The following is a 22,705-nucleotide window of genomic DNA, read 5'->3' on the forward strand; positions in this document are numbered from 1 at the left end:
AATCATCTCCATACATATGTTATTTACAAAAAATATTTAGCGTCTTTGGTTCGAACCCCACCTTCGCCTCCCGTTCCCCTGTTGTCCTTTTTTGTCTTCATGTAAAATTATTTTCAAATCCGGGATGTTTTCCTGTGAATTCTGGAAGGTTTTCTCGAAAAGCTGTTCTTCTGTCTTGAAGGTAAAGCTGATTTCATTTGCATTACCCACACACCGGGGGAAAAAAAAACTGCTTTTGCTTATTGGCAGTCTCTGTATATTGAAGAGGATGTGCGGTTTTCTGCTATTTTTACCAGAAGGGTTATGTTAATGTTTCAGTTCTTTGTGAATTTAAGTCAGTGTTTAACCTTTCCTTAAAATCTTGTCTACCTAAAAACACATTTTTCTTGATACCTATGTGATATTTATATTTAGCACCACAAAGAATGCTCGAGTCACTCATTAAACGTACTCCCTTTTGTGTGGGGATGTCATTTAACTTTGCTTTAACTTTATTTGTTTAAAAAAAACTTGTTTTGAAACATCTTGTTTTGGGAGTAACCCACACAGCTCCTTTGTAATTTACCTGTGACTAATGCCTCCTACAACATCAATGTAAAGATGTTCAGTTTGCATAATTTGTTCTTCTCAGGTAGCTTAGTAAAAGTGATTCAAATATTGTGAGTAGGAAAATGTGGCAGCATTTTTTCTGGAACTTGTGCATATGCACAAACTGGCACTCACAATTTTGTTGCAATATGCAAATCACTAGAAAGATGTGATTTAATTATCACCACATATGAATCAATAAAACTGACAATGAAGTTAATTGGAGAAGAAATACAGCTCCACATTTTTAATCAAATACAGTATTTTTAGCCATTATTTTTTTGGTTTATAAACTTGCTTATAAAGGTACTCCAATTAACGTTTTTGATGACTGATACAAATTTGTCCAGAATTGCATCATGGATCGGTTGTTTTTATGAATTTTGAAGTAAATCTATTTAAAACAAAACATACACCGAATGTGTTTAAATTTGCTGAAAGAAAAACTAAACTTCACAACTTGAAGAATTCAGAATATGAGTCATTAGGAGTACATTTTCTGCAGGCATACTGTAGCTCTTGGGACAATAACTGATAAACTTTGATAAACGTTTGTTACAAAATTACGCTTCCTTTTAGCTGAAGAAAAAAGATCCGTGGACTACATTTTCCCATATTTGTAGTCTAGTAGTGCACCAGCTCTTGCTTTTTAATATGAATCTTTGTGAACAAAACCCCCCAGCATTTATCACTGTTATTCTACATCTGGTGCCACTGGCTGCACCTGTGCAAGCGCTGGTTTTGCTCATTCATTTTTGACAGTCTTTGAAAGTGATGCGTCGTGTCCCGTGTTTAGATCACCAGCAAGAAGAAGGAATCGGCGTGGGAGTTTACGAAGAGTCTCTATGACGCCTGGTCAGGATGGCTCGTTGTTACACTCACTGGCCTTGCTTCAGGTAAAGCCCTCCTGCTCCGGCTTCTCTCATTGCTGCTCAACTGCGGTGTTATCTGCCATTGAGTTTTGTTCATTGATTGACTCAAGTACATTCTCTTTAGCGACGTTTGATTTAGAATTACAAGGAAAATACTTGAGTTGTTGTTCTGATATTTGCTGCTTTGCTCGCAGTCACTTTGCTTTTCACTGGTACAGAAACAAAAGAATTGGCAGATAGGCAGAAGGTTCTTTTGTTTCAAAAAGTGCTGGCTGTTAAGAAGCCAGAAGCATTTCTGAAGCTCGTGTAGTTAAAGGAACATCTCGTTGAAAAAATCTTGATTTGCTCTCGCAAGATTTCGAGGAAACAGGTGATTATCTTTGTCCTGCTGTTTCTTTTAAGATGAGCGCTGTGTAAATTTGAGTCGTGATGAGTTATGTCTTCAGTGGAAAGCGGGGGCAAGTGTACATTTTGTGATAGGACATCACTTCAGTGGGATTAATTATTTACTGATATGACAACAGGCAAAGTAAGCGACTTTATGGTTTAGAAAGGCGCACTACTACTATTTCGATTAACGTTTTTTTAACATTGTACAGTATATCACTCTATACAGATCATGCATTGTTGCATATTAATACTTCTGCTAAGCATTCATATACTGTATATAAATGGATTTCTGAAGTCTTTACACTGTAACAATGCTAGTAATGCTGACGACAAGGACATAGGAGAGTAAAACCATAGTAAAGCAATTGAATCACAGAAAATCGAAGTCACATTGGTTTTGATTTCATGGAATTCAGTGCTGGGAGGCTGCTGTATGTGTCTTATGCTTACAAAGTCTATCTATGAGGCAAGGAATCCTACTAAAATGAAATAAAACTTTAACACAAAGAGCCCAGAGCACATAGATGCATTCAGAGAAATTCTTAAAACAAAGAAATACTATTGTAATGGACTGAAGAGCCGATGACAAATCCCAGGGAAGGTCCTGAAAGCTTCATTTACATATTTTCTGAGATTTTCTGATTACAAAGTGTAAAACATCCCATACAACTGGATGGGATTTCTGCTTCCAGTGGCTGTGATGATATGTTAGATTATAGCAGGAGCCAATGTGGTTAGCAAATGGAAAGCTGCACCCCTGTCTATTGAGCAGGAGACTCTCCAAATCCTGAATCTAAAGACTCCGAATGCCAACTTCAGGAAAGGTGGTTGCGTTGCCAGAACAGAATGCAATTCAGCTTAAGTCAACTATGGCGGCACAGTTGAGTTTTTGTTTGCTATGAACGAAAAGGGATAATGGGACCTTTCAGTTTTTCAAGGAGTTACAAGGAAGGATGTCAACTTTTGAACTCTCAAATTATTGGATGGATTTCTTAAAAGAGGAAACTTTAAGATGAGAGCAGCCTGTTTATTATTTGTCCTAGTTGTTTATAATTTGTCCTGAAGACAGACGGCCAGAATGGAATACATACTAGAATTTAAGCCCTGAACCCAAATACAACGGCTAGTCATTGTAATTTGCATTAAGAGGCACGTGTCTGACCATGCACTGTTCAAATGCAGTTGTTACACAATGCAGTTGTTGCAGTTTCCCAACCTCGGATGTCATGCTTCTTTGCAAAGCTGTGCAAGCAAGAATGTACAGGGCATGATAAACTCCTCAGAAATGCGTCAGCTCTCTCGTGGTAATTTTCTGGAGGAAGGACTTAAGCCTTCACATTGACCTGCGTGATTTTGATTGGCGACAAGATAACTGCATTTCAGAAGAAAGCAGGCAGACTGGAAAGCAAGATTACAGACTTGGCTCGCTGATGTGTTTCAGCTTTTTACCGCATTGCTGCACACAAGCAGCGTGTCCGTTAACTGAGTGACATCATCTTGATTCGTCTCACTTCACTGTGGCAGTAGTCCAGCCTGTACTCCAGGATTTCAGCCCAGAGGAATGTGACTGGTCTCGGGGTCCTTCAGCACTGTTATGTCAGCCTGCCCCCTAAGTGTAAAAGTTGAACGAGTGCTGCTTAAGCTATCATGTGACCTTACAGTGAAAGTAAGAAACACCATTTTACTCAGTGCGCTTCCATCTCATTGATGTAACTAGCTAAGGGTAATTCTTTACAGTTCTTGTCAACCACAGAATTCGCTCTTACATATTCAGTACTAATCTTCCCCCTTGCAGGGAAACCCTTGCTCGTGCACGATTCTGCCCATGGTAAACCATTAATTGCGCAGTTTCTCCACGAACTCATGACCCTGTGTTATCGCCTCGCCTCCCTGGCGTCTCCCTCATGCTCCCATGTTTCTCCAGCCAGCTAGGTGTGTGGGTGTTTATCTTTCGCAATGGGCGTGACTACCTGATGTCAGAGCTCTCTAAAGTATAGTGAAATATTCTGCTATTTTTAACTCTCAGGACTCAAGGTAAATAACATATCTTTTTCCTGTTAATTGTATTTTATAGCTCATGTGTTGAATTATAACTCTCAGTTTTGTATTTGTAGTTTTAGGGGAGACTGTGGCCCGTGGGAACTTATGCCCTTGTTTTCCCCTCAGTATGCAAGGGAAACCTGTATAGTTAGCTAACGCTACTTGCCATTGTAGATAATGTGTGCCTGTAAATGTGTTTCTGAGTGAGGAGGTCCATCTTAAGCTTTGGATTTGAAAGACAGTCTGTGAATAAGGGAAGTTTGCCAGCCACTGGTCTAACTCGTAGCTTCTGCCCCTTTCCTAGGCGCCCTGGCTGGCTTGATAGACATTGCCGCGGACTGGATGAACGACCTCAAGGAGGGAGTGTGCCTCAGCGCGCTGTGGTTTAACCACGAGCAGTGCTGCTGGGGATCAAATGAGACCACCTTCGAGGAGAGAGACAAATGTCCGCAGTGGAAGACCTGGGCCGAACTCATCCTCGGACAGGCGGAGGTCAAGAAAATATGCCCTTTCTGCTCCAAAGTGTAGATTTAAAAATGCGTTTCAACACTATATAATTTTTAAATGGAAGAAAAACATTGGCATTCTTTCAGCATTTTTTCCCCTTTATTTTATAAAACACAAAAAAGTGCTACTTAGTATGAAGGTTCTGAAAAAAAAATGACAATGCGCTCCTCTGATTTAGTGCAGAGGTGTAATGAAATTGGTATTAAAAGTTCGTCTTTTTTTTCCCCTTTTTTCTGCAGGGCCCGGGCTCCTATATAATGAACTACATCATGTATATATATTGGGCCTTAGCCTTTGCTTTCTTAGCTGTTTGTCTTGTGAAAGTGTTTGCGCCATATGCCTGTGGCTCTGGTATCCCGGAGGTAAGTACTCCTGAAAGTTTCTTATGGGGTTTTTGTGCATTTTAAGGTGGAAAAGGTTTTTATTTCTATTTTAGCCAGCGAAAGTAATTTGTTCCATGAGCGATTAGTGTGCAACCCAACTTTTTTTTATATTTGAGTTGTTTTTCAAATGATCATCTAGGCTTTTGTAAGGTTTTTGTTAGTCATTTGTTCATACAATAAATAGAAAATCTTCCCTTCCTGGACTTTATCTTTAAAAATTTAAATTCTGCTCAAAATCCCTGGAAGTTCCAGCTACCTCAACAGCATGGCTCAGCTCAGTATGGTCCCTCAGAACAAACGTGGTCCACGACCAGTAAATTCTGTGGTGGGGTCTACTGGTGTCTATAATGTCATTAATTTCTTTCATTGTGTTGTAAATGCTAATGCCAAACTTTAGGATTTCTGAACATGTGTATTGTCATTTCTGCAATTCGTTTGCGTGAGTGCGTGTTTGGTAGGGGGTATGGGGGTTGATTGGCTTCCTCAATTGACTGTACGATCGCTTTATCGGTGTGACTAGACATCATTCCTTAACCCCAAACCCAGCGGGTTTATTTCTGAACTTACACAGAAGGTCTAAATTCTCTGTCTTCTTTCAGCTACATGATTAGCTGCTGCTGTTTGTTTTAAAGCATTAACTCTAATTGGTGCATTTATTGTGAATATGTGTGAGCCTTACTCTGCTTATTTCCCTTTTCACACTTTTTTGGGGTTCCGTCTGCGTCACGCCTCATAGTTACACTGTAGCCAAAGATTTGATATTTGCTAAATACCACGATTTGTGGCATATATCTCACTTCTGGTATTACTGCGTTCATCTGTTTTGTATCTGTTACCTCGTATGTTTATACTTTCTGATGAATTCTTAAACTTCTGTATTCTTCACCCGTGTGTGTGGGTGGGCTTTCTCAGTCAAGCTGTCGTACTACCAAACTATAGATGAGCAACTCCAGTCTTCTGGGGCCTGTATCCAGCATTTTCTGGAGATCTCTAGAAATCATCAACAGCTGAAGACCTTTGAAAACTGTTAAATTGGTCCAATTAAGCTAATGATTAACTCAGTGAGGTGGTTAACATGGAACAGACACTGGCCCTCCAAGACTGGAGTTGTACTCCACTGCTTTAAGCCAAACAGGTAAATTAAATGATGTTTGTATCACTCTTGCATCCACTGTCTAGTTTAAGTGCTACTAACAGATTTGATATTATTGGGGAAGAGGTGAAATCATAATCGCCTGGTTTCTTCCAGATCAAGACGATCCTGAGTGGGTTTATTATCCGTGGGTACTTGGGGAAATGGACGCTGATGATCAAGACCATCACACTGGTGCTGGCTGTGGCATCAGGCCTCAGTCTGGGTAAAGAGGGGCCGCTGGTCCATGTGGCCTGTTGCTGCGGCAACATCTTCTCTTACCTCTTCCCCAAGTACAGCAAAAACGAGGCAAAAAAACGAGAAGTGAGTTCCTTTTTTTACCATATTTGTAAAGCTAAAGAAGATCAAGACCTTGGTGTATAATAGTGTAGTGACCGGCCTTCAGGGCTGTAGCGATTAGTGTGAAGCCTTCAGTAGGGTGAGGCCTTCAGAGCTGTAGCGATTAGTGTGAAGCCTTCAGTAGGGTGAGGCCTTCAGGGCTGTAGTGATTAGTGTGAAGCCTTCAGGGCTGTAGCGATTAGCGTGAGTCCTTCGTTAGGGTGAGGCCTTCAGCACAGTCTCGATTAATGTGAGGCCTTCAGTGCTGTATTGATTAGTTTGAGGCCATCAGTGTCAGGACACTTGTGTGTTTTTTATCTTCTCATCTAGGTCCTGTCAGCAGCATCTGCAGCTGGGGTCTCTGTTGCTTTTGGTGCACCAATTGGAGGAGTCTTATTTAGCTTGGAAGAGGTTTGTATTACCCAATGTCTGAAATTTTACAGAATTGGCGAGGTATTTTTTTTTCCAGTGATAATCTCAAGCACTTGTAATGTACAACTAGATGGAATGGTAAAAATTGGACTTTTTTCCAGGGCCTTCCTTTTTTTACTGGTGATGAGACTCTCTGTGTGCTTGTCCACAGGTGAGTTATTACTTCCCCCTCAAGACCCTGTGGAGATCCTTCTTTGCGGCCCTGGTGGCTGCCTTTGTGCTGCGGTCCATCAACCCCTTTGGGAACAGCCGGCTGGTGTTGTTTTACGTGGAATACCACACCCCCTGGTACATGTTTGAACTCTTCCCCTTCATTCTGCTTGGGGTCTTCGGGGGCCTGTGGGGGGCCTTCTTCATCCGCGCCAACATCGCCTGGTGCCGTCGGCGCAAGTCCACGCGATTCGGGAAGTACCCCGTCCTGGAAGTGATCATTGTGGCCGCGATCACCGCTATCGTGGCGTTCCCCAATCCTTACACCCGCCAGAACACCAGCGAGCTGATCAAGGAGCTCTTCACCGACTGCGGGCCACTGGAGTCCTCGCAGCTCTGCCAGTACCACAGCGGCATGAACGGCAGCCAGGTGGTGGGAGACCTGTCCGATCGGCCCGCGGGGCCCGGGGTGTACTCCGCCATGTGGCAGCTGTCCTTGGCGCTCATTTTCAAGATCATCATGACCATCTTCACCTTCGGCATCAAGGTGAGTGCCTGCAGCCCAGCACATGGCCGCATCACAGGTTTAGTCACTAAGGAAAACCCCTGAGTTTTGTATAACACTGCTGTGTGTGGTTATAACGCAGGAAGCTATTGTTAATGACGTTCTTATCCTTCTTATTAACGTTCTTCATTATCCTGACGCATGAAGAAATGCAAATGCTTGATGAATGCGGATCAAAATTATATGAGAATATTTCTAACAAGTACCCACCCACATAATCAGTTTTTGCCGTGACCACATGCATTACTGCAGCTAAATGAAAATAAGGCAGACATCTTATTTGTATATTCTCAGAAGCAGATAGATGCAACTAAAAACAATCCCGAGGTGAGGAATTTAGGGGCTATATTTGGTTGACCGGATTGAACAGATTATGTAAATGTCTTTTTATCATCTGAGGAACATTAGTAAAATGAGATCATTTCACTCATGCCAATCAATCAGTTTATGCCTTTATGTCATCTACATCGGACAATCGCAATGCACTGTTTTATGGCAGTAGTTGTCATGATCGGCCACAACTAAAGCATTTGCAGAATGCAGCTGCCTGCGTTTTAGCAAAGACCAAGAAAAAATACTTGTGGTAAAAATTAATTAAAAATTCACATGTGGCTAGATTTCAACAATGCATTAAAATGTCAAAACCCTCCTACTTATATTTGACTACATATTAAAATGAGATGGAGAGCACAACAAAGAGTAGCCTTGTGTAACTGAAGCAGAGCATAGAACACAAAACACAAAAGTCTTGTCTGAGGATTTTGTTGAAAAATACAGAAATCAGCAAACACGTTGGGTGGTTTTGGTTTGATTGCTTCAAAGCTTGCCTGAGCTCTTTGACCATTGTGGACAGGGTTTTAATCTATGTCTTTAAAATGGCATGCTTGTAAAATGTAGGTTACCTCTGCCTCATGCTGGAATGGTTGTTTTCTTGTCTTTCAGGTGCCATCTGGGCTTTTCATTCCCAGCATGGCTATTGGAGCTATTGCTGGGAGGATTGTAGGCATTGCAGTAGAGCAACTGGCCTATTACCACCATGACTGGTTCCTGTTTAAGGAGTGGTGTGAGGTGGGGGCGGACTGCATCACACCAGGGCTCTATGCCATGGTTGGCGCGGCTGCATGTCTGGGTAGGTGGACCTTATCAGAGTAGCAAAGCTTGAAGCGAGAAGAGCAGACCAGGGCTCACAATACCGTGTGTTTGTCGTATCATGGGCAGCGTTTGTTCTCTAATTTAAAATGTAATCTCAAAGAAGCGGAAGGAAATATTACCTCTAGGAGAGGGTGAGGAAGGCTAAAAGGACAGAAGAAAACCTTGAATGGCAAACCGGACAACATGGTGAGAAGCTGAAGAAATTGTTTCATGAAGGTGGACTCTGCTGAAGAGAGGGCTGTTGAAAAGATGACTGGAGACAAGCCGTTCAAAAACAGATCCTCAGGAAATAGGAGTTATAAGGCACATTCTGAAATCCATTTGTTACAGCTGTTTAGTTGAAGTTGTTAACAGATATAAAACTTCGTATTGTTACCAAAAGTACATGGACGTGAATTTGAGTCTATCCCAGTGTGAAACCTGGTCTGCAGTGGAAGTATATCTCAGTGAGGGGACTGAAAAGAAACTTCTTAGCAGCAAGTAATTCAAATGGGAAAAGTAGGTCTGTGTACACATATACAGTATATAAATCTCAATTTATATATATTTTTTAAATAGACATGGTTCACAGTTTTGCATGTAAAACATTGGATTTTGCAAGAAATTCACCTTTCATTTTCATGATTGATCAAATTCTGATAAAAAACTATGGACATGTATTCTGTTTGACTCTCCTTATGACTTTGCATTTCCATTGCTCAGTGGGATCCATTTTGTAAATTGCACTGTGCTCTGGGACTTGCAGTCTTGATTGCCCTGAGAATCATGCTTAGTCTGGACTGTCTGAACTATTCTCGTGTTCATTCAGGATTTTGGATAATTTTTATTAGCAACCACTAGAGGGTATTGTTTGTCTTTTTATTTTATCCCATTCTACATAAGTGGTTCTGTTTCTTAAATGTTGAGATGAAGGACAGAGTAAGGAGTTCAATCTAGAAATGTCAATGCCAGTGGCAAGACCCAGTACAAGAAAAACCTTATATGATTAAGCTAAATTATGAATGCTTGTTTATCCATGTGAATACTGAAACAGGTACAAATCACTCCGTGTGGTTCATTTTATATAAGGACTGTGCACATTATCTCAGATTTTTTTGTTGTCTGTAGTCCCGACAGCCTGTCAGAGAACACTTGGTACCTGTTCCAAAGAAGGTCTGAGAGGTTCTTAGAAAACATTTTGGTTATTGCAAATAAATCTTTGTTTTTATATGTGCATATATTAGAAAAGAGGACATTGTCTTAATTTTTAAACAAATAAGAACACAACAGGAAAAAAACTATAGCTATTTTATAACACTGATATTGAATTTGGGGTAAAATGACTAAATCAGCAAACTGTAGTCATGCAGAGCTCACAGGGAGTTCTCTGAATTTCTTCAACAAATAAGCATACAGTGAAGTCTCTAGTTTTAAGGGCTTCACATGGAAAAAAGCAGAAAGGTTATCAGACAAAAAACTTTTGACAGTATGGTATTTTTAGCAGTGGAAGAGAAAAAGCTCATCGTTGTTTCTTTTCCCAAGAGTCCACTGTGGGTTTTCGATTTTTTCTTGCCAATGCTGTAGGAGTGGGGTTGGGATTGGAAATTTGGCCAGGCCACAAGTTCCGATGTCTGTCCCCCCCCAACAGGTGGAGTGACGCGGATGACGGTGTCTCTGGTGGTGATCGTGTTTGAGCTGACGGGCGGCCTAGAGTACATCGTCCCCCTCATGGCGGCCGTGATGACCAGCAAGTGGGTGGGGGACGCCTTCGGCAGGGAGGGCATCTACGAGGCGCACATCCGGCTCAACGGCTACCCCTTCCTGGACGCCAAGGAGGAGTTCACACACACCACGCTGGCCTCGGAGGTGATGCGGCCGCGCCGGAACAGCCCGCCTCTGGCCGTGCTAACTCAGGACGACCTGACTGTGGAAGACCTGGAGAACATCATCAACGAGACCAGCTTCAATGGCTTTCCCGTCATCGTCTCCAAGGAGTCGCAGAGGCTAGTGGGCTTTGCGTTAAGGAGAGACATCATCATCGCCATTGGTACACTCCCCCTCGCTATCTCTCTAGGGGTTATTTGTGCGTTTGTGTAATTGGCTATGCTGATTTAGGGCTGTGTTTAGCAGATGTTTAGTCTGATTTATCTGTGTACCTGTCCTACGTATGAAGTCTGTTCTGCAGTTTGAGAAAGAACTGCACATTACAAATTAACCTCAGAAGATAAACCGCTAGTCAGTAGGGTGTAGACTGTATAAGTGTGCTTTAATCTGAAAGACCTGTGTAAAGATTTGAGTGTATGTCATTTCTTGATTTTGTACGCTTATTGTTTTGAGCTTACATACTGCATAGCAGAATTCAATGTGTACTAACTGTTCAGCTGGTTCAATAATGCTTTATTTTGTTTCAGAACATTTTTATTCATTCAGAACAATTTTGTTTCAGTTACAGAACCATTAACTTCAACTTTGACATTTTCAGGTTTTCTGTGACACGTCTGGATACGTGAAGCTGTTTTTTGTTTTATTTCTAGAAAATGCTCGCCGAAAGCAAGAGGGCATTATGCGAACGTCCAGAGTCTATTTCACCCAGCATGCCCCATCTCTTCCTGCTGACAGCCCCAGGCCTCTGAAGCTACGAAGCATTCTGGATATGAGCCCTTTCACTGTCACAGACCACACGCCCATGGAGATTGTGGTGGACATCTTCAGGAAACTGGGATTAAGGCAGTGCCTTGTCACACACAACGGGTAAGACCAGCTTGACACACTGAGGTGGAAGATGGATTTTTTTTCATGCAATAAAAGACAACCAGCTTGTTGCCATTTGTGTTGCTATTGCAGACCCCACCTGAAACAGTGCAGTAATGAAGCCCTCCTATTGCTAGGGCTAGCAATAACCTAAACATTATCGGTACTAATTTGTTAAATAGTTTATAGGTAAATGTTTTCTGACTGTTAATACTACATAATGAATGCTTCTCAGGCCTGTATTCTGACAAATTAATCAGCGGCATTAGTTAATAAGACAGCAAAACTTAGAGCTGTCTAACGCTGTTGCTGAGGTTACATTTTTAGATGTATATTTGTATGGAGTCAAAAGCAGATTTTAGAATTAATATAATCTAGTACTGTCAATCACCATGTGTTGCTCTAGCTGTTCAGTAGTCTTGCAAATTTTCTTTGTTGTTCATATCCTGATGAATTGTTATCTCTTTAAGTAAGGACTTACCAAATGTATAGTCCTGAAAAATGTGAAACGAGAACCATGTGTTGTGATCTTTTTAGTTTATTACATCTTTTGGACAAATAACAAGTTTTTAATTTAAAATTGGATTAAAACTCCCTTTCACTCGTTATTTGCTTTTGGGGAGTGAGGGCGGGGGGTGGAACAGTAGTTTTGTGGGGAACCCCCTGCCCTCTTAAACACTTTACTCTATTTTGAAACAAACTTTGCTCATCCTTTTTAAATGCCGTGTTCTGGAACTTATTTTCATTTGATTACATATCTCATGGTGTCTTAGTCTCACCTTTCTGAGGGCAGAGTTCCTTTTTAATCCTTCCCTTATGATATCTATTGAATCGTGTGATTGTGATTTATAATTTTTCCACACAGGGAAAGGCATTTGTTATGCTGACGTGGGAAAATTGTATTTTTTCTCTCTTGATTGTTACTTATCCACACCTCAGCTACAGTGACTTAATGCATTAAATTTAAAATATCCTTTTAGATCACTCAACAATGAGACCACTTTGTCCTGCAAATGTCTTGGGGATTCTAAGTGTTTTTTGTAATTAGCATATTGCGTTGAGATAGCAAGTGTTGGGTAGTGGTAGTGGCGTATCGCAGAGCTGTGTGATTTTGTTGGGATCTCATACAGGTCCTTTCTTGTGGTACCACACAATCATTACGTGATTTGTTGTTCACATGGTTAATGTTGAACCATTCGTAGGTTTCATATTAGAGTTATTTTCAATTGCTCTGTCATAGCTCAAGACTGTTTCATAGCAGACATAAAAGTACAGGTTTCTACAAATCTGCCTAACAAGGCTGTATACTGGAAAGATCTCATCCTGAGTAGCTTCAAAGGACATGTGTATTTGTCTGCTCGGGTCTTTATTATAATCTGTGGTTCTAATGATTTTATTCTGTATGTTCATCTGATCTGTGTATTTGATCTTACATTCTGCAACCCACTGCTATGTGCAGATCTCTTAAAAAGGGAGATCCCAGTTAATGACAGCCATTTGTCCATTTTCTCCAATATAAGTTAATATTCAATTTTTGTCAAAATAACAACCATTGGAATTGCCAGCAATTAATTAAGACTTAGAAAATAAAAATCTGAAGACCTGAAAGAGATGGCATTTTGCTTCGGCCACTAGAATTTGGACAAAATTAAGTAAGTTCAAAGGAAACATGCTTTTAAGAAGAATGTGTAAAATCATAATCTAATCACTGGTGCACAAACCCCTAATATGTCACAGTTTCTCTAAGAACAGAGGGTCCCCCTTATGAGTCAACTTGATATTCATCGTTTTGCATATACTGTATGGCACTGTGGTGTGCTGTGATGTCCCATGACAATCCTTAGCTCATTCTCCTAACTGTAAGTTTTCAAGTAAGCTCTTTGCGAGAACACATACTTTATCTTCGGATAGTTGTGTAAGCCTTAAGCCATGACCAGCAAATCAAGTGCTGGTACAAAGTTAGGTGCTGTTCGGAGGAGGTCATATGTTAATTTGAGTCTCATTCTGAATAAAGCACCTAAGAAATTTACAAGGTAAGAATATCATCATACTTGTCCTATCTATTTCTATAGATATGTATTTGTTTTTGTCAGTTATAGGTACATTATACATGCATCTGAACTGTATGTGTTGAAAAGGTATCTCAGGCTAATAACATTTCTTAAGGATATGAATTCCACTTTATAAGTTGTTTTGCTATAAGTTGCATTATTTAGCAATGTAATATATAAGTCACAATTTCATTTCCTTTAATGGACATATAAGGGGTGCCCTCTGTGTTGATGCTGTGACATTGTGTATGAAGGAAGGCAGGAAATAAGTAAATTGCATATGCTATAGTGTAAAAGCCTATTATTTCATCAATTCACATTATTTCATTTCATAGTAAATGTTTGAGCACCATTTGACAGTGGTGAAACAATCTGTAAAAATAATTTATTCAAATTACCATATAACTAAATCTGAAGCAAACAGATTGATTTTGTCCCGAAGGAAACTTATATTGTATAATCTTCATGTTCAGGATGGTTAATTTTTGATTTATGCTTTAGAGAATTTACATTTATAGTCGTCATTCAGGAAATACTCTTTAATGTTGATGGAGATGGAAGACATGTTATGTGTCTGCCGTAAATCTGCCATTTTTATCAGTAGGGAAGTGGAGCTACAAGATTAATTCATTTCTGGCTTGTTCCACTATTTCAGCTCAGCTCTGTTTCAAAATGCAAAAAAATAATTATTTGTATTTTCTTAGGAACTCTTTAATTTAAAAAGAGGTGAATCTGTAAGCTTGGCCCATTCAGCCTTTCACTGAATAGAAACCAGGAAGGCATCAAAATATTTTGGCTATTCACAAGCAGTACAGGGAGAGGAAAATGACAAATGTCCTACTGTGTGTTTGATTTTTAGATGCGGCTAAGTGGAGTTTGACTTTGCTGAAATTCCCAGCTTCACTGGATTACTTTCCTAATTGCAAAGAATGTTGTATGATGCCTCAAAACAAACATATAGAAACTTTGTTATATAAATATCCCGGTTGCTTAAGGGTCTATTTAAAGTGGCATTTATCGGATTGCCATTTAATGCTCCAGGATAATCCGTTTTTTTTTTTCTTGGTGCGGTTTCTCTGTTGTTTTCTTCAAGCGCAGTTATTAGCATGACGTGATCTGTTTCAGGATTGTCTTGGGAATCATCACCAAGAAGAATATATTAGAACACCTCGAGGAACTTAAGCAGCGCGCGGAGCCCTTGGTGATTCAAAGCGCCACATCTGCCTCTTAGTCCTGTAGAAAAAGAGGGATGCATGAAACCTGTGAAAAGTTCTTGCCGTTCTTAAAACCTCGCAAAAATGTCGCAATTCTGTCTGAGCATTATGGGCAGCTGCAGTCCTGTCAATCTTAGAGTAGTCCACGTAGAACTGTGAAAATCCGTTTCTGTAGGTGTCAGTAAGTCCTTTACACAGTGGTTGAATACTGTCTGTTGTATAAAAATATGTACTTACATTTTATAGGTGTATAAAACTAGGAATTTATCCAGAACTTTCTCAGTTCTTAGCCAGAATCCATTGTTCATTATTGCTCTCGTGCTACAGTACATAGCCTCACCACTGAGGATTTATATATGCTGAACATCAATAGAGACCTATCACTCTGCTTATGAGTGTATGTCTTTATAAACACAAAGTATAAGAGTTTTGGATATAAGTTACGTGTTCTTGGTGTGATTTCGCTTAATTGATCATTCATGACTGACTGTGATTCACTCCAGTGACTCAGTCGCATAAGCAATTAATCATTCGTGAGCTGACACAGGTGATCGGGCTTTTTTGTAAGATGAGAATGTGGCTCCGGTGTTGTGACTGCCCTACTTGTCAGACATCAACCCCATTGAACATCTGTGTAATGAGCTGGGACCAGCTGTGGCAACTAGGGCTCAGAGGCCAGTCATCAGGCACATGTCCATCACATCTCTGTGAGAGGAACCTGTGCAATCTGTAACCTGGTGCAAACCAGCTGTTACTTTACACGCTAGTAGTCATAATACATAATACTTTTACCTGTGTCATGTCTCGTCAATAAAATGTCACCAAATCTTTAAAAAGATTGACGTCTTCCAGATGACTTTGTGAATTTGTCGCAGTTATAAGCACAGAGTTTCTTAGAAGTTCAGTATATGTGGAGACTCATCCTCATATGTAATCTTGTGTATATAGAATGTACATGTGTACCAGCACCCTCCACCAACTCCCATTTCATTATCTTGGTTCACTTAGCATCATCCAAAATAATGCTTTATTTTTTGTTTTGGCTCATCTGCTGATTTCAGACTGATGACATCTGACCAGAAACATGATGTCGCCTTAAGTGATTGGCACGTAATTTATTAGATAAGGTTTAGATGGTAGACTATTAGAGAATTTCTAGCCATGTCTTTTTAAGAGCCTGTGTTAGAGAAATAAGAACTTGACTTTGATTGCCCTTGTAGAGGTAGCAGTAGATCGGCCACTCCCACTGCTTTAGTCCGGCTTAGTGTCGAAGTTTCACATGCGTTTCATGCTTCCTGCTGTGTTCGTACTAACCATAGCAGCCCCAGCTGTTGCTATCTGTCCCACTTTTTTCCCAGTTTCTCCCTGCAGAGCAAGCCTGTCTAACTGATCCTCTATTTTAACGTCAAATCTACTGTCTCTGGCCCCCCAAACCTCTGTGTCTCACAAAGAACTAAAACACCTGATTACATTTTTCAACAAAGAATTCAAAAGCACAAGTGTAAAAAGCAAATAAAATTGGAGGTCTGTCATAAAGAAATGACAGTTTTATTTGGCTATTTCTGTCGCCAAAGTTGTAAACTAGTGTTCACAACTCTGCGCACATTTCTAAAGTAGCCAGTTCCTATGTGGTATATGTTCTGGGTGAAAATCAAATTTTGAGTTCTTATTAATACATTCATATATGTGAGATACTAAACGCTCTTGAATTCTTCTGAAAATGTGGAATGCAATGAGATGAGAGAAGTGGGGAAATCAAAACATTTGTAATGGGCGTAGGTTGATAGTGATACAATGTGAAGACGGGTACTGTTTATTAATGAAACTGTTTCTTTGATGGGATTAGAATCACTTCTTGGCACCCACTTCCTCTTCACCGCCCTTGAAATACATTTTTCATCTTTTTGTTGGCTTTAGTAGCAGAAAACCTTTTATATTTTGTATATGTCGATAAGACCTCTTACCTTTATTTAAACAGAACTGTTTCCAGAATGTTTGATGTTTTTAGGGCACTCCCCATTCTGCTGTGAGTTCTGTCCATACATGCATGCTTTGAGTGAAGAGCCAAGGTCAGGATGGGCTCATTACATTAATGATCCCCTTGTATAATTATAGCTGCTGCAGCCAGAGTGCACCAGTACATCCCTACACACCAGCTGTCAGTGGGGAGGGGAACAGAGCGATGAAGCCAGTTCATATGTGGGGATTATTAGCAGGCCATGATTCCGAAAGGCCAGGAGGATATTTGGCCAGAACACCGGGGTTTAACACCCCTAATGATTTTCAAAAAATGCCAGAAGAAAGACTTGGCTTCCTATGATGGCAGCCATCAGCCTCTGAATGTTGCCAGGTTTCCGACTGTGGCAGTATGAGCTAATTTACTTTGGCCAACAAAAAGATGATCTTACCTGCCAAGTTGAGTTCTCTTAATGTGACTAATTGTACCTGTATTGGTGCTCTTTTTGTTGTTTTTCAGGCGCCTCCTTGGCATTATAACAAAAAAAGACATCCTCCGTCATATGGCCCAGATGGCAAACCTCGACCCAGAGTCAATAATGTTCAACTAAACCCTGCGCTGGAGGAGACAGAAGAGGAAGTTCACTTGCTGAACAGCACAACTCTCTGACCCAAGGGTTCCGATTGAAGAGGGACTTCGGAATAAAACGTGAAAGAAGGAAACATGTCTGCAGGATTGTTTGCCTGAGATGCTGCTTTGGTCAAGGAGTCGTGAATAAAGCACTTAAGTGTTATTCTAAGAAGATAAAACTCTCTTGGCTTGTCCCACCTACACCCCTTCCTTGAATCCAGAGTGTGGATTTGACTGTAAAGACAGTTGTCTGGATGGCACCCTTTGAGTGATGCACAGATGAGCAAGGGTGTCGTATGTATACCCATGTGATGTTGAAGTTCATTATGCACAGTGGCATTATTAGGCCCGTTGCTTTCCAGTGACTTGAACCACCTTAACTACAGACTGCAGGGTGCTGCCCCCTTTTAAGGATTATTTGTGAAACTCTTGCGTCGCAAAGCATTTCAACATTCCATTCCTAGCTTGTCATTTTTCAGCGCATTGAGCCAGGCCATCATGCTACTGAAGCGGTCCTTTCTCATATTGAGATGCTGTTTGTGAATCGTGAAAGAGGGTTGAGTCTTATTTAAGGGTGTTCTGGGAGTTTCCGTGACAAAGATCAAATGGGACGAATGCGGTGTATGACTGTCATGCCTGCTTGAAGTGCGTTAAAAAACCAAGGCGAGCTGGAAGTTTCTGCCTGTAATTAGAGAGGAGGAAGGTTGCAGCTGCAACTAATGACAAACTCTGAGACTGTGTGACAGGGGCGCACCTGTTCCAGTAGTGTCCACATTGTTGTGATTAAGTTCTGGAGCCAGAGGAAGTGGGGAACCAGTAAGGTAGCTCTGTACACTCTGTTACTGGACCTGTTGTTTTTTTTTTTTTTAAATGCTACTTGTAGTGATAATAATAAATAAATAAACCTATACTTACTACTGATATTTTAAACAATGTCGAGATGGGGAACTTGCACTGTTTTTTCAAAACTGGACCCTTATGTCTAAAAGGACTGATAAATGATACTGCACAGAGGATATAGTCGAGCCTATTTGGTGATTTTTATTTTCACTTATCCTTGTTATCTTATCCTTGAAAACAGAACATCAGAAATACAGTATGTCAGTGTAAACGATGCGTAAGACGTTTCTTTCTGCTTTTCACGCTGTCCCTGTCACACTGTTGTCCTGAGAGCCGTGATGCAGGATTAGAGCAGTGTCAGTGTAGCGATTCCGCTTGCTTTAGTTCAGCTAGCTAATGAAGTGATGTAAATGTCAGTCATCTTTAATGAGAAGTGAACCTGACTCCCTGAAAAATGCGGCACAGTAAGTTCATGAGATGAATCCTGACCAATTGTTAAATAATCTGGAGTTATTGGCATCATGCTCTTTGACCAGTACGAACTAATCCAGTGTGTCTTGAGTATCCCCAGGAGTCCTGTTTCCTCTTAGTTTTTCCAGCAAACATGCGTAGCACCTTATCTGCCAATATAACCTGCTATCTGAAGCTAAAGCGTGGGGTCAGTGTTTTTGCGTTCTCTTTCTAACAGTATCTGTCCTGCTATTGGTTAATAAAGAATGCATTGTCTTTATTAACCTGTGGTGTTGCCTAACACTGTATTTAATACAAATATTGATGTTTTTTTTATTTATATTCGTGTTAGGGTTGCACATTATAAAGGATTTTAAGTCTGATTACCTTGATTGTTTGATTGTACATTACGAATATGTAAAATTGATTATTTTTTTTGTTTAAGCTACAATATGAAATCGTTGTGAACTTTTTTCTGTCTACAAACAATAAAGGACACAGGAATGACTCACAAAATTACTTGTGTCAGGGAACACTAGGCTTGAGAGGTTGTGAAACACGAAGCTGTCGTTATTTTGCCGCCTGGTAGTCAAATCAAAAGGAAACGCAGGGTACACCTCAAAGTGGTAGGGTTGAACACCACGTTTAATGGCTTGGGTGTCATGTCTTTAACAGCAACACGGATTCACAAAGCAGTTGCGCTAATTCATTGACAAGGGCTCTCTTCATTAAACAGCGCCCCCTGCAGCCTCCTGGGATCTTACAGGCGTCCACTGCAGTCAGCAAGGGACGCGTCTTGGTCAGTGCTGATGAAAACAGCGGATTCTTAATGTTTATGTAGTGAGTACAAAATCATTTAGTTCCACCATGGAATGCAATAGCCTGGCTTCAGTGACTTCAGACTTATTACTTATTACATATTACTTTTAATAGTGTGCAGCTAATTGCCATTTGATAGAGCAAGACTTTTAGTTTAAATGGAGCTATACTGATGCACGATGCAAACAAGTAAAAGTTTTATATTAGTACCTCATTTGGCACATGTTACTTTTTACTGTTCTATGGGATAACAAACTGAGCCCTATGTGATTTCATAAACATATGTCAATTAATTATTTGATTAATGCTTTAAGCCGTCTTAACTTGATTTGTGCTCATTCGCAATATGGGCATTTAACTAACGCAATCTGCCTGCCACACACATTGCCGAAGGAAACAAGCAGCAATACCCAGCGATTTTAACGACGAGCCTTCTAATGACAAACCCAGCGCATTAAAGACTGAACAACAAAAACTGTATATTGAAATTTTCCAGAATTAACTGACAAAAGAGTCTGTATAATTAGCAATTCACAAGGGGCACCTTAATGGAATAACAACAATAAAAAAAGCTGGAAATATGTCCTAATCAAGTCATGACGTATACCTGCTTGGTTTGGCGTGATGGAAGGTGGCCTGTCTCTGACAGAAGGTGCTCTGAGCAGGATATGTTCTGCTTCAGAGAGGCTCAAATGCTTGGAGAGCAGTTGCACAACAGTTCAATTTCTGCCCTGAGTTCAACAGAAGATATGTAGGACCTAAGTCGCCAAAGCCATTAACCTGCTGGCTAGACCTCCACACGAAGAACAACATACTAGTGCAATCAATCCAGAGCCTGAGCAGACCGCAGCGAAACTGCTAAGATTGTTGGTGCTAAGGGAGGTTTTCCAATAGCTTTATAGTATTAATATTCTGAGTGTGAATTTCAGAACTCGGGAAACCTACATGATTGATCTGCATTTTTAAGCTTTCTGGGGATATATGTTAAAATATTTGATTAAATCTGTGAGGCCCAAGTCTTGGGTTTTCCTGCACATCAGAATATTTGCAGGCTTTTCAAGACGGGACTACCCAGAGGACAAAAGGCTCTGGACTGACAAAATATTAATGCCTGGAACATGTCTGAAGTACAGTATGTCGTATAGGTAAGTGGCCTTTTCATTTAATTTTGTAGTTATTGTTTCATGCACAGGTATGCTGGGAAGAGAATAATTTACACGAAGCAAAATAAATATTCTGAAAAGTACAGTAATAAAAAAACCTATAACAACTGACCCTTGCTGTGCTCCATGGCCATACAGCAAAGTAAGCATGTCTGTAACCAATGGGGGCTGTCCTGCTTTGCTAATATGTGAATCAGTGTTTACTTGCATCGTTTGCTGGCTGTTCTGTTACACTGAGCAGCATCATGACTCTTCAGGCTGAAGAACTAGGCTACTGTCACTTATTAAGCTAACCAAATCCGCCTTTCCTGACTCTTTGTAGGTACTGTATGTTGCCGCTGTTGTGTATTGCTGTAAAGATTGTTTAAAACAGGGTAATACATTTTCTTTAAAATATTTGAATATATGACTGGGCTTGACTGGGTTTAATTGATGCATCAACTACCCATGTAGCCCATTTTTATGTTTTCTGTGTATATTTCTTAAAATACATGATAAAAAATATGCACACTTCTACACCATGTTGCAGGTTGCAAAATGTTTTATTGGAACATTAAAGACAACATACTCTGCCTAATAATACAAACAAATTACATACACCTGCAATGAACAAATATGTATCTTTTATTTCGTAAACAATACCACAGTTATGGTTATTCTGGGTTAAATCTGAAATGGCCCTTCTTTATAATCCGAGCTGTACATGTACCTTTTAAGCCCACCTAAAAAAACATTGTACAAAATATCCAGTACATTTCTGTTCTCACTGTCACTTTATGATAAAGTAAAGAAATGACTGATCGGGAAGGATGTTGGAAAATGTAAGACTATTGTAATACAATTCAACTCTGCACTAATCATCTGTGGCCTGCCCCATTACATTACTGAAAGGCAAAAAAACTACTTTTAACTTGAAATTCACTTTAAAAAAGCAATAGCTATTTATAGCTCATTATTCTAGTTACTGTAAATTATTAACTTTAAACCCACAACTTTTAAAAGTCATTAGTATTCATTTGAAGATACCTGGCTGTGTGAAAGGTGTTCTTTTTCTAGCTCTTGACGCAAAACAGCTTTTGAGTAAACAGCCAATAGTACGTAATCAAATTTACAGTTACATCTCACAAGTAAAAATTCGGATCTGTGTGAATTAAAGAGGGACTTGGGTAAAAAAAGCCCACTCGATTTTTCAAGATTATCAGGAAACACTTTTTTACACTTCTGAAAATGTGCTGGTGAGCTTAAATGGTGCAAGGGCTTAATGGGTAGGTTATATTTTAATATATAAAAAAGTGAAAAACATATTACGATTAGGTGCATACAGAATGTACCCATGATATAGGAGTCACTGAACCTGGGCTATGGGAGTTATAAGGAAAATAAATCCCAGTCCTCTATTTGCAGGGGATACATTCCTGAACTGACCAACAACCACCAAAAAAACACATACTGGGAGAACACTTTCCTATATACTATATATGCAGTATACCATAGATATACAGTACCCAATACACAGTGCATATAAACATAAATAACCCAAGGAAAAGAAAAGTTAGGACAATTTAGTTTTCAATTATAAAAAGGAATATAATAAAAATGAAAAGCACGTACCTTTACAGTTACTGAGTGCAGAGGTCTTCAGGCAGAGGTGATGAGACTACAGCACCATACATGAACATGCATGATGGTGGTGACAGTAGCAACAGGTGATTCCAATGGCAATGATTGTGAAGTTCAGTCCCTTTTTTCAGCTCTTTCCAATTTATGGTTTGGCATGGGTGGGAAAGGAAAAAAAGCCAAAAAAAAATGGCAGGGTATGACTGACAAACGCTGGGAAAAGACGAGAGGGGGGCGACCTGGAGGAAAAAACCTGCAAGTGTGGAATGTCAAACAAGCCTTGGAATTGCAGATGAGAAGGAGAGGGTGTATAGTACATAGAGATACTCAGTGTTCAAGAGGGATGCAAAATAGAAGCCTCAAAACATAGGAACCTAACTTAAATGGAGGAAAGTCAGGTTCAAAGTCTTTAAAAAGGAGAATGCTGTATGCAAAACTGATCGCACTACAGTAAAATAATGCTTGCAGCAGGGAAGAGACCACACTCATAGGGGAAGCATGAACATCCTTCAAGTTGATTGGGAAAACCTAAATAAGACTACAGCATCTGAAACTATAATGGCAGAGATGGTTCATGACTGACCTATTATGTAAAACCAGCTATGAGTGGTATTAAAGTAAATGGTCTGTTCAATGACCATAAGGGTTCATATAGAGCTCACTAAATAAGTGCAGGATTGAGGC

The 22,705-nt window shown here is 40.1% G+C and overlaps 1 protein-coding gene across 6 annotated transcripts in view; it reads left to right on the forward strand.

The window, feature by feature from the left end:
- LOC148677656 (H(+)/Cl(-) exchange transporter 3) overlaps nucleotides 1–18,938 on the forward strand; it is a 44,026-nt gene extending 25,088 nt beyond the window's left edge. For 3 of the 6 annotated variants that reach the window (XM_088618360.1, XM_088618532.1, XM_088618442.1), the window contains 11 exons: nucleotides 1,385–1,484; nucleotides 4,195–4,382; nucleotides 4,637–4,759; nucleotides 6,030–6,236; nucleotides 6,582–6,662; nucleotides 6,835–7,380; nucleotides 8,341–8,527; nucleotides 10,178–10,576; nucleotides 11,064–11,280; nucleotides 14,457–14,532; nucleotides 17,022–18,938. In XM_088618360.1, the coding sequence (XP_088474486.1) occupies nucleotides 1,385–1,484; nucleotides 4,195–4,382; nucleotides 4,637–4,759; nucleotides 6,030–6,236; nucleotides 6,582–6,662; nucleotides 6,835–7,380; nucleotides 8,341–8,527; nucleotides 10,178–10,576; nucleotides 11,064–11,280; nucleotides 14,457–14,532; nucleotides 17,022–17,171 (2,274 nt within the window). In that variant the 3' untranslated portion in view covers nucleotides 17,172–18,938. Of the gene's footprint in view, nucleotides 1–1,384; nucleotides 1,485–4,194; nucleotides 4,383–4,636; nucleotides 4,760–6,029; nucleotides 6,237–6,581; nucleotides 6,663–6,834; nucleotides 7,381–8,340; nucleotides 8,528–10,177; nucleotides 10,577–11,063; nucleotides 11,281–14,456; nucleotides 14,533–15,606; nucleotides 15,652–17,021 lie in introns of all 6 variants that reach the window. The other 3 variants (XM_088618695.1, XM_088618783.1, XM_088618617.1) reach the window with 2 other exon arrangements.
- The last annotated feature ends 3,767 nt before the right edge of the window (nucleotides 18,939–22,705 follow it).

Source organism: Lepisosteus platostomus, chromosome 1, assembly GCF_059453375.1.
Source record: "Lepisosteus platostomus isolate fLepPlt1 chromosome 1, fLepPlt1.hap1, whole genome shotgun sequence".
NCBI classification, from domain to species: Eukaryota; Metazoa; Chordata; class Actinopteri; order Semionotiformes; family Lepisosteidae; genus Lepisosteus; species Lepisosteus platostomus.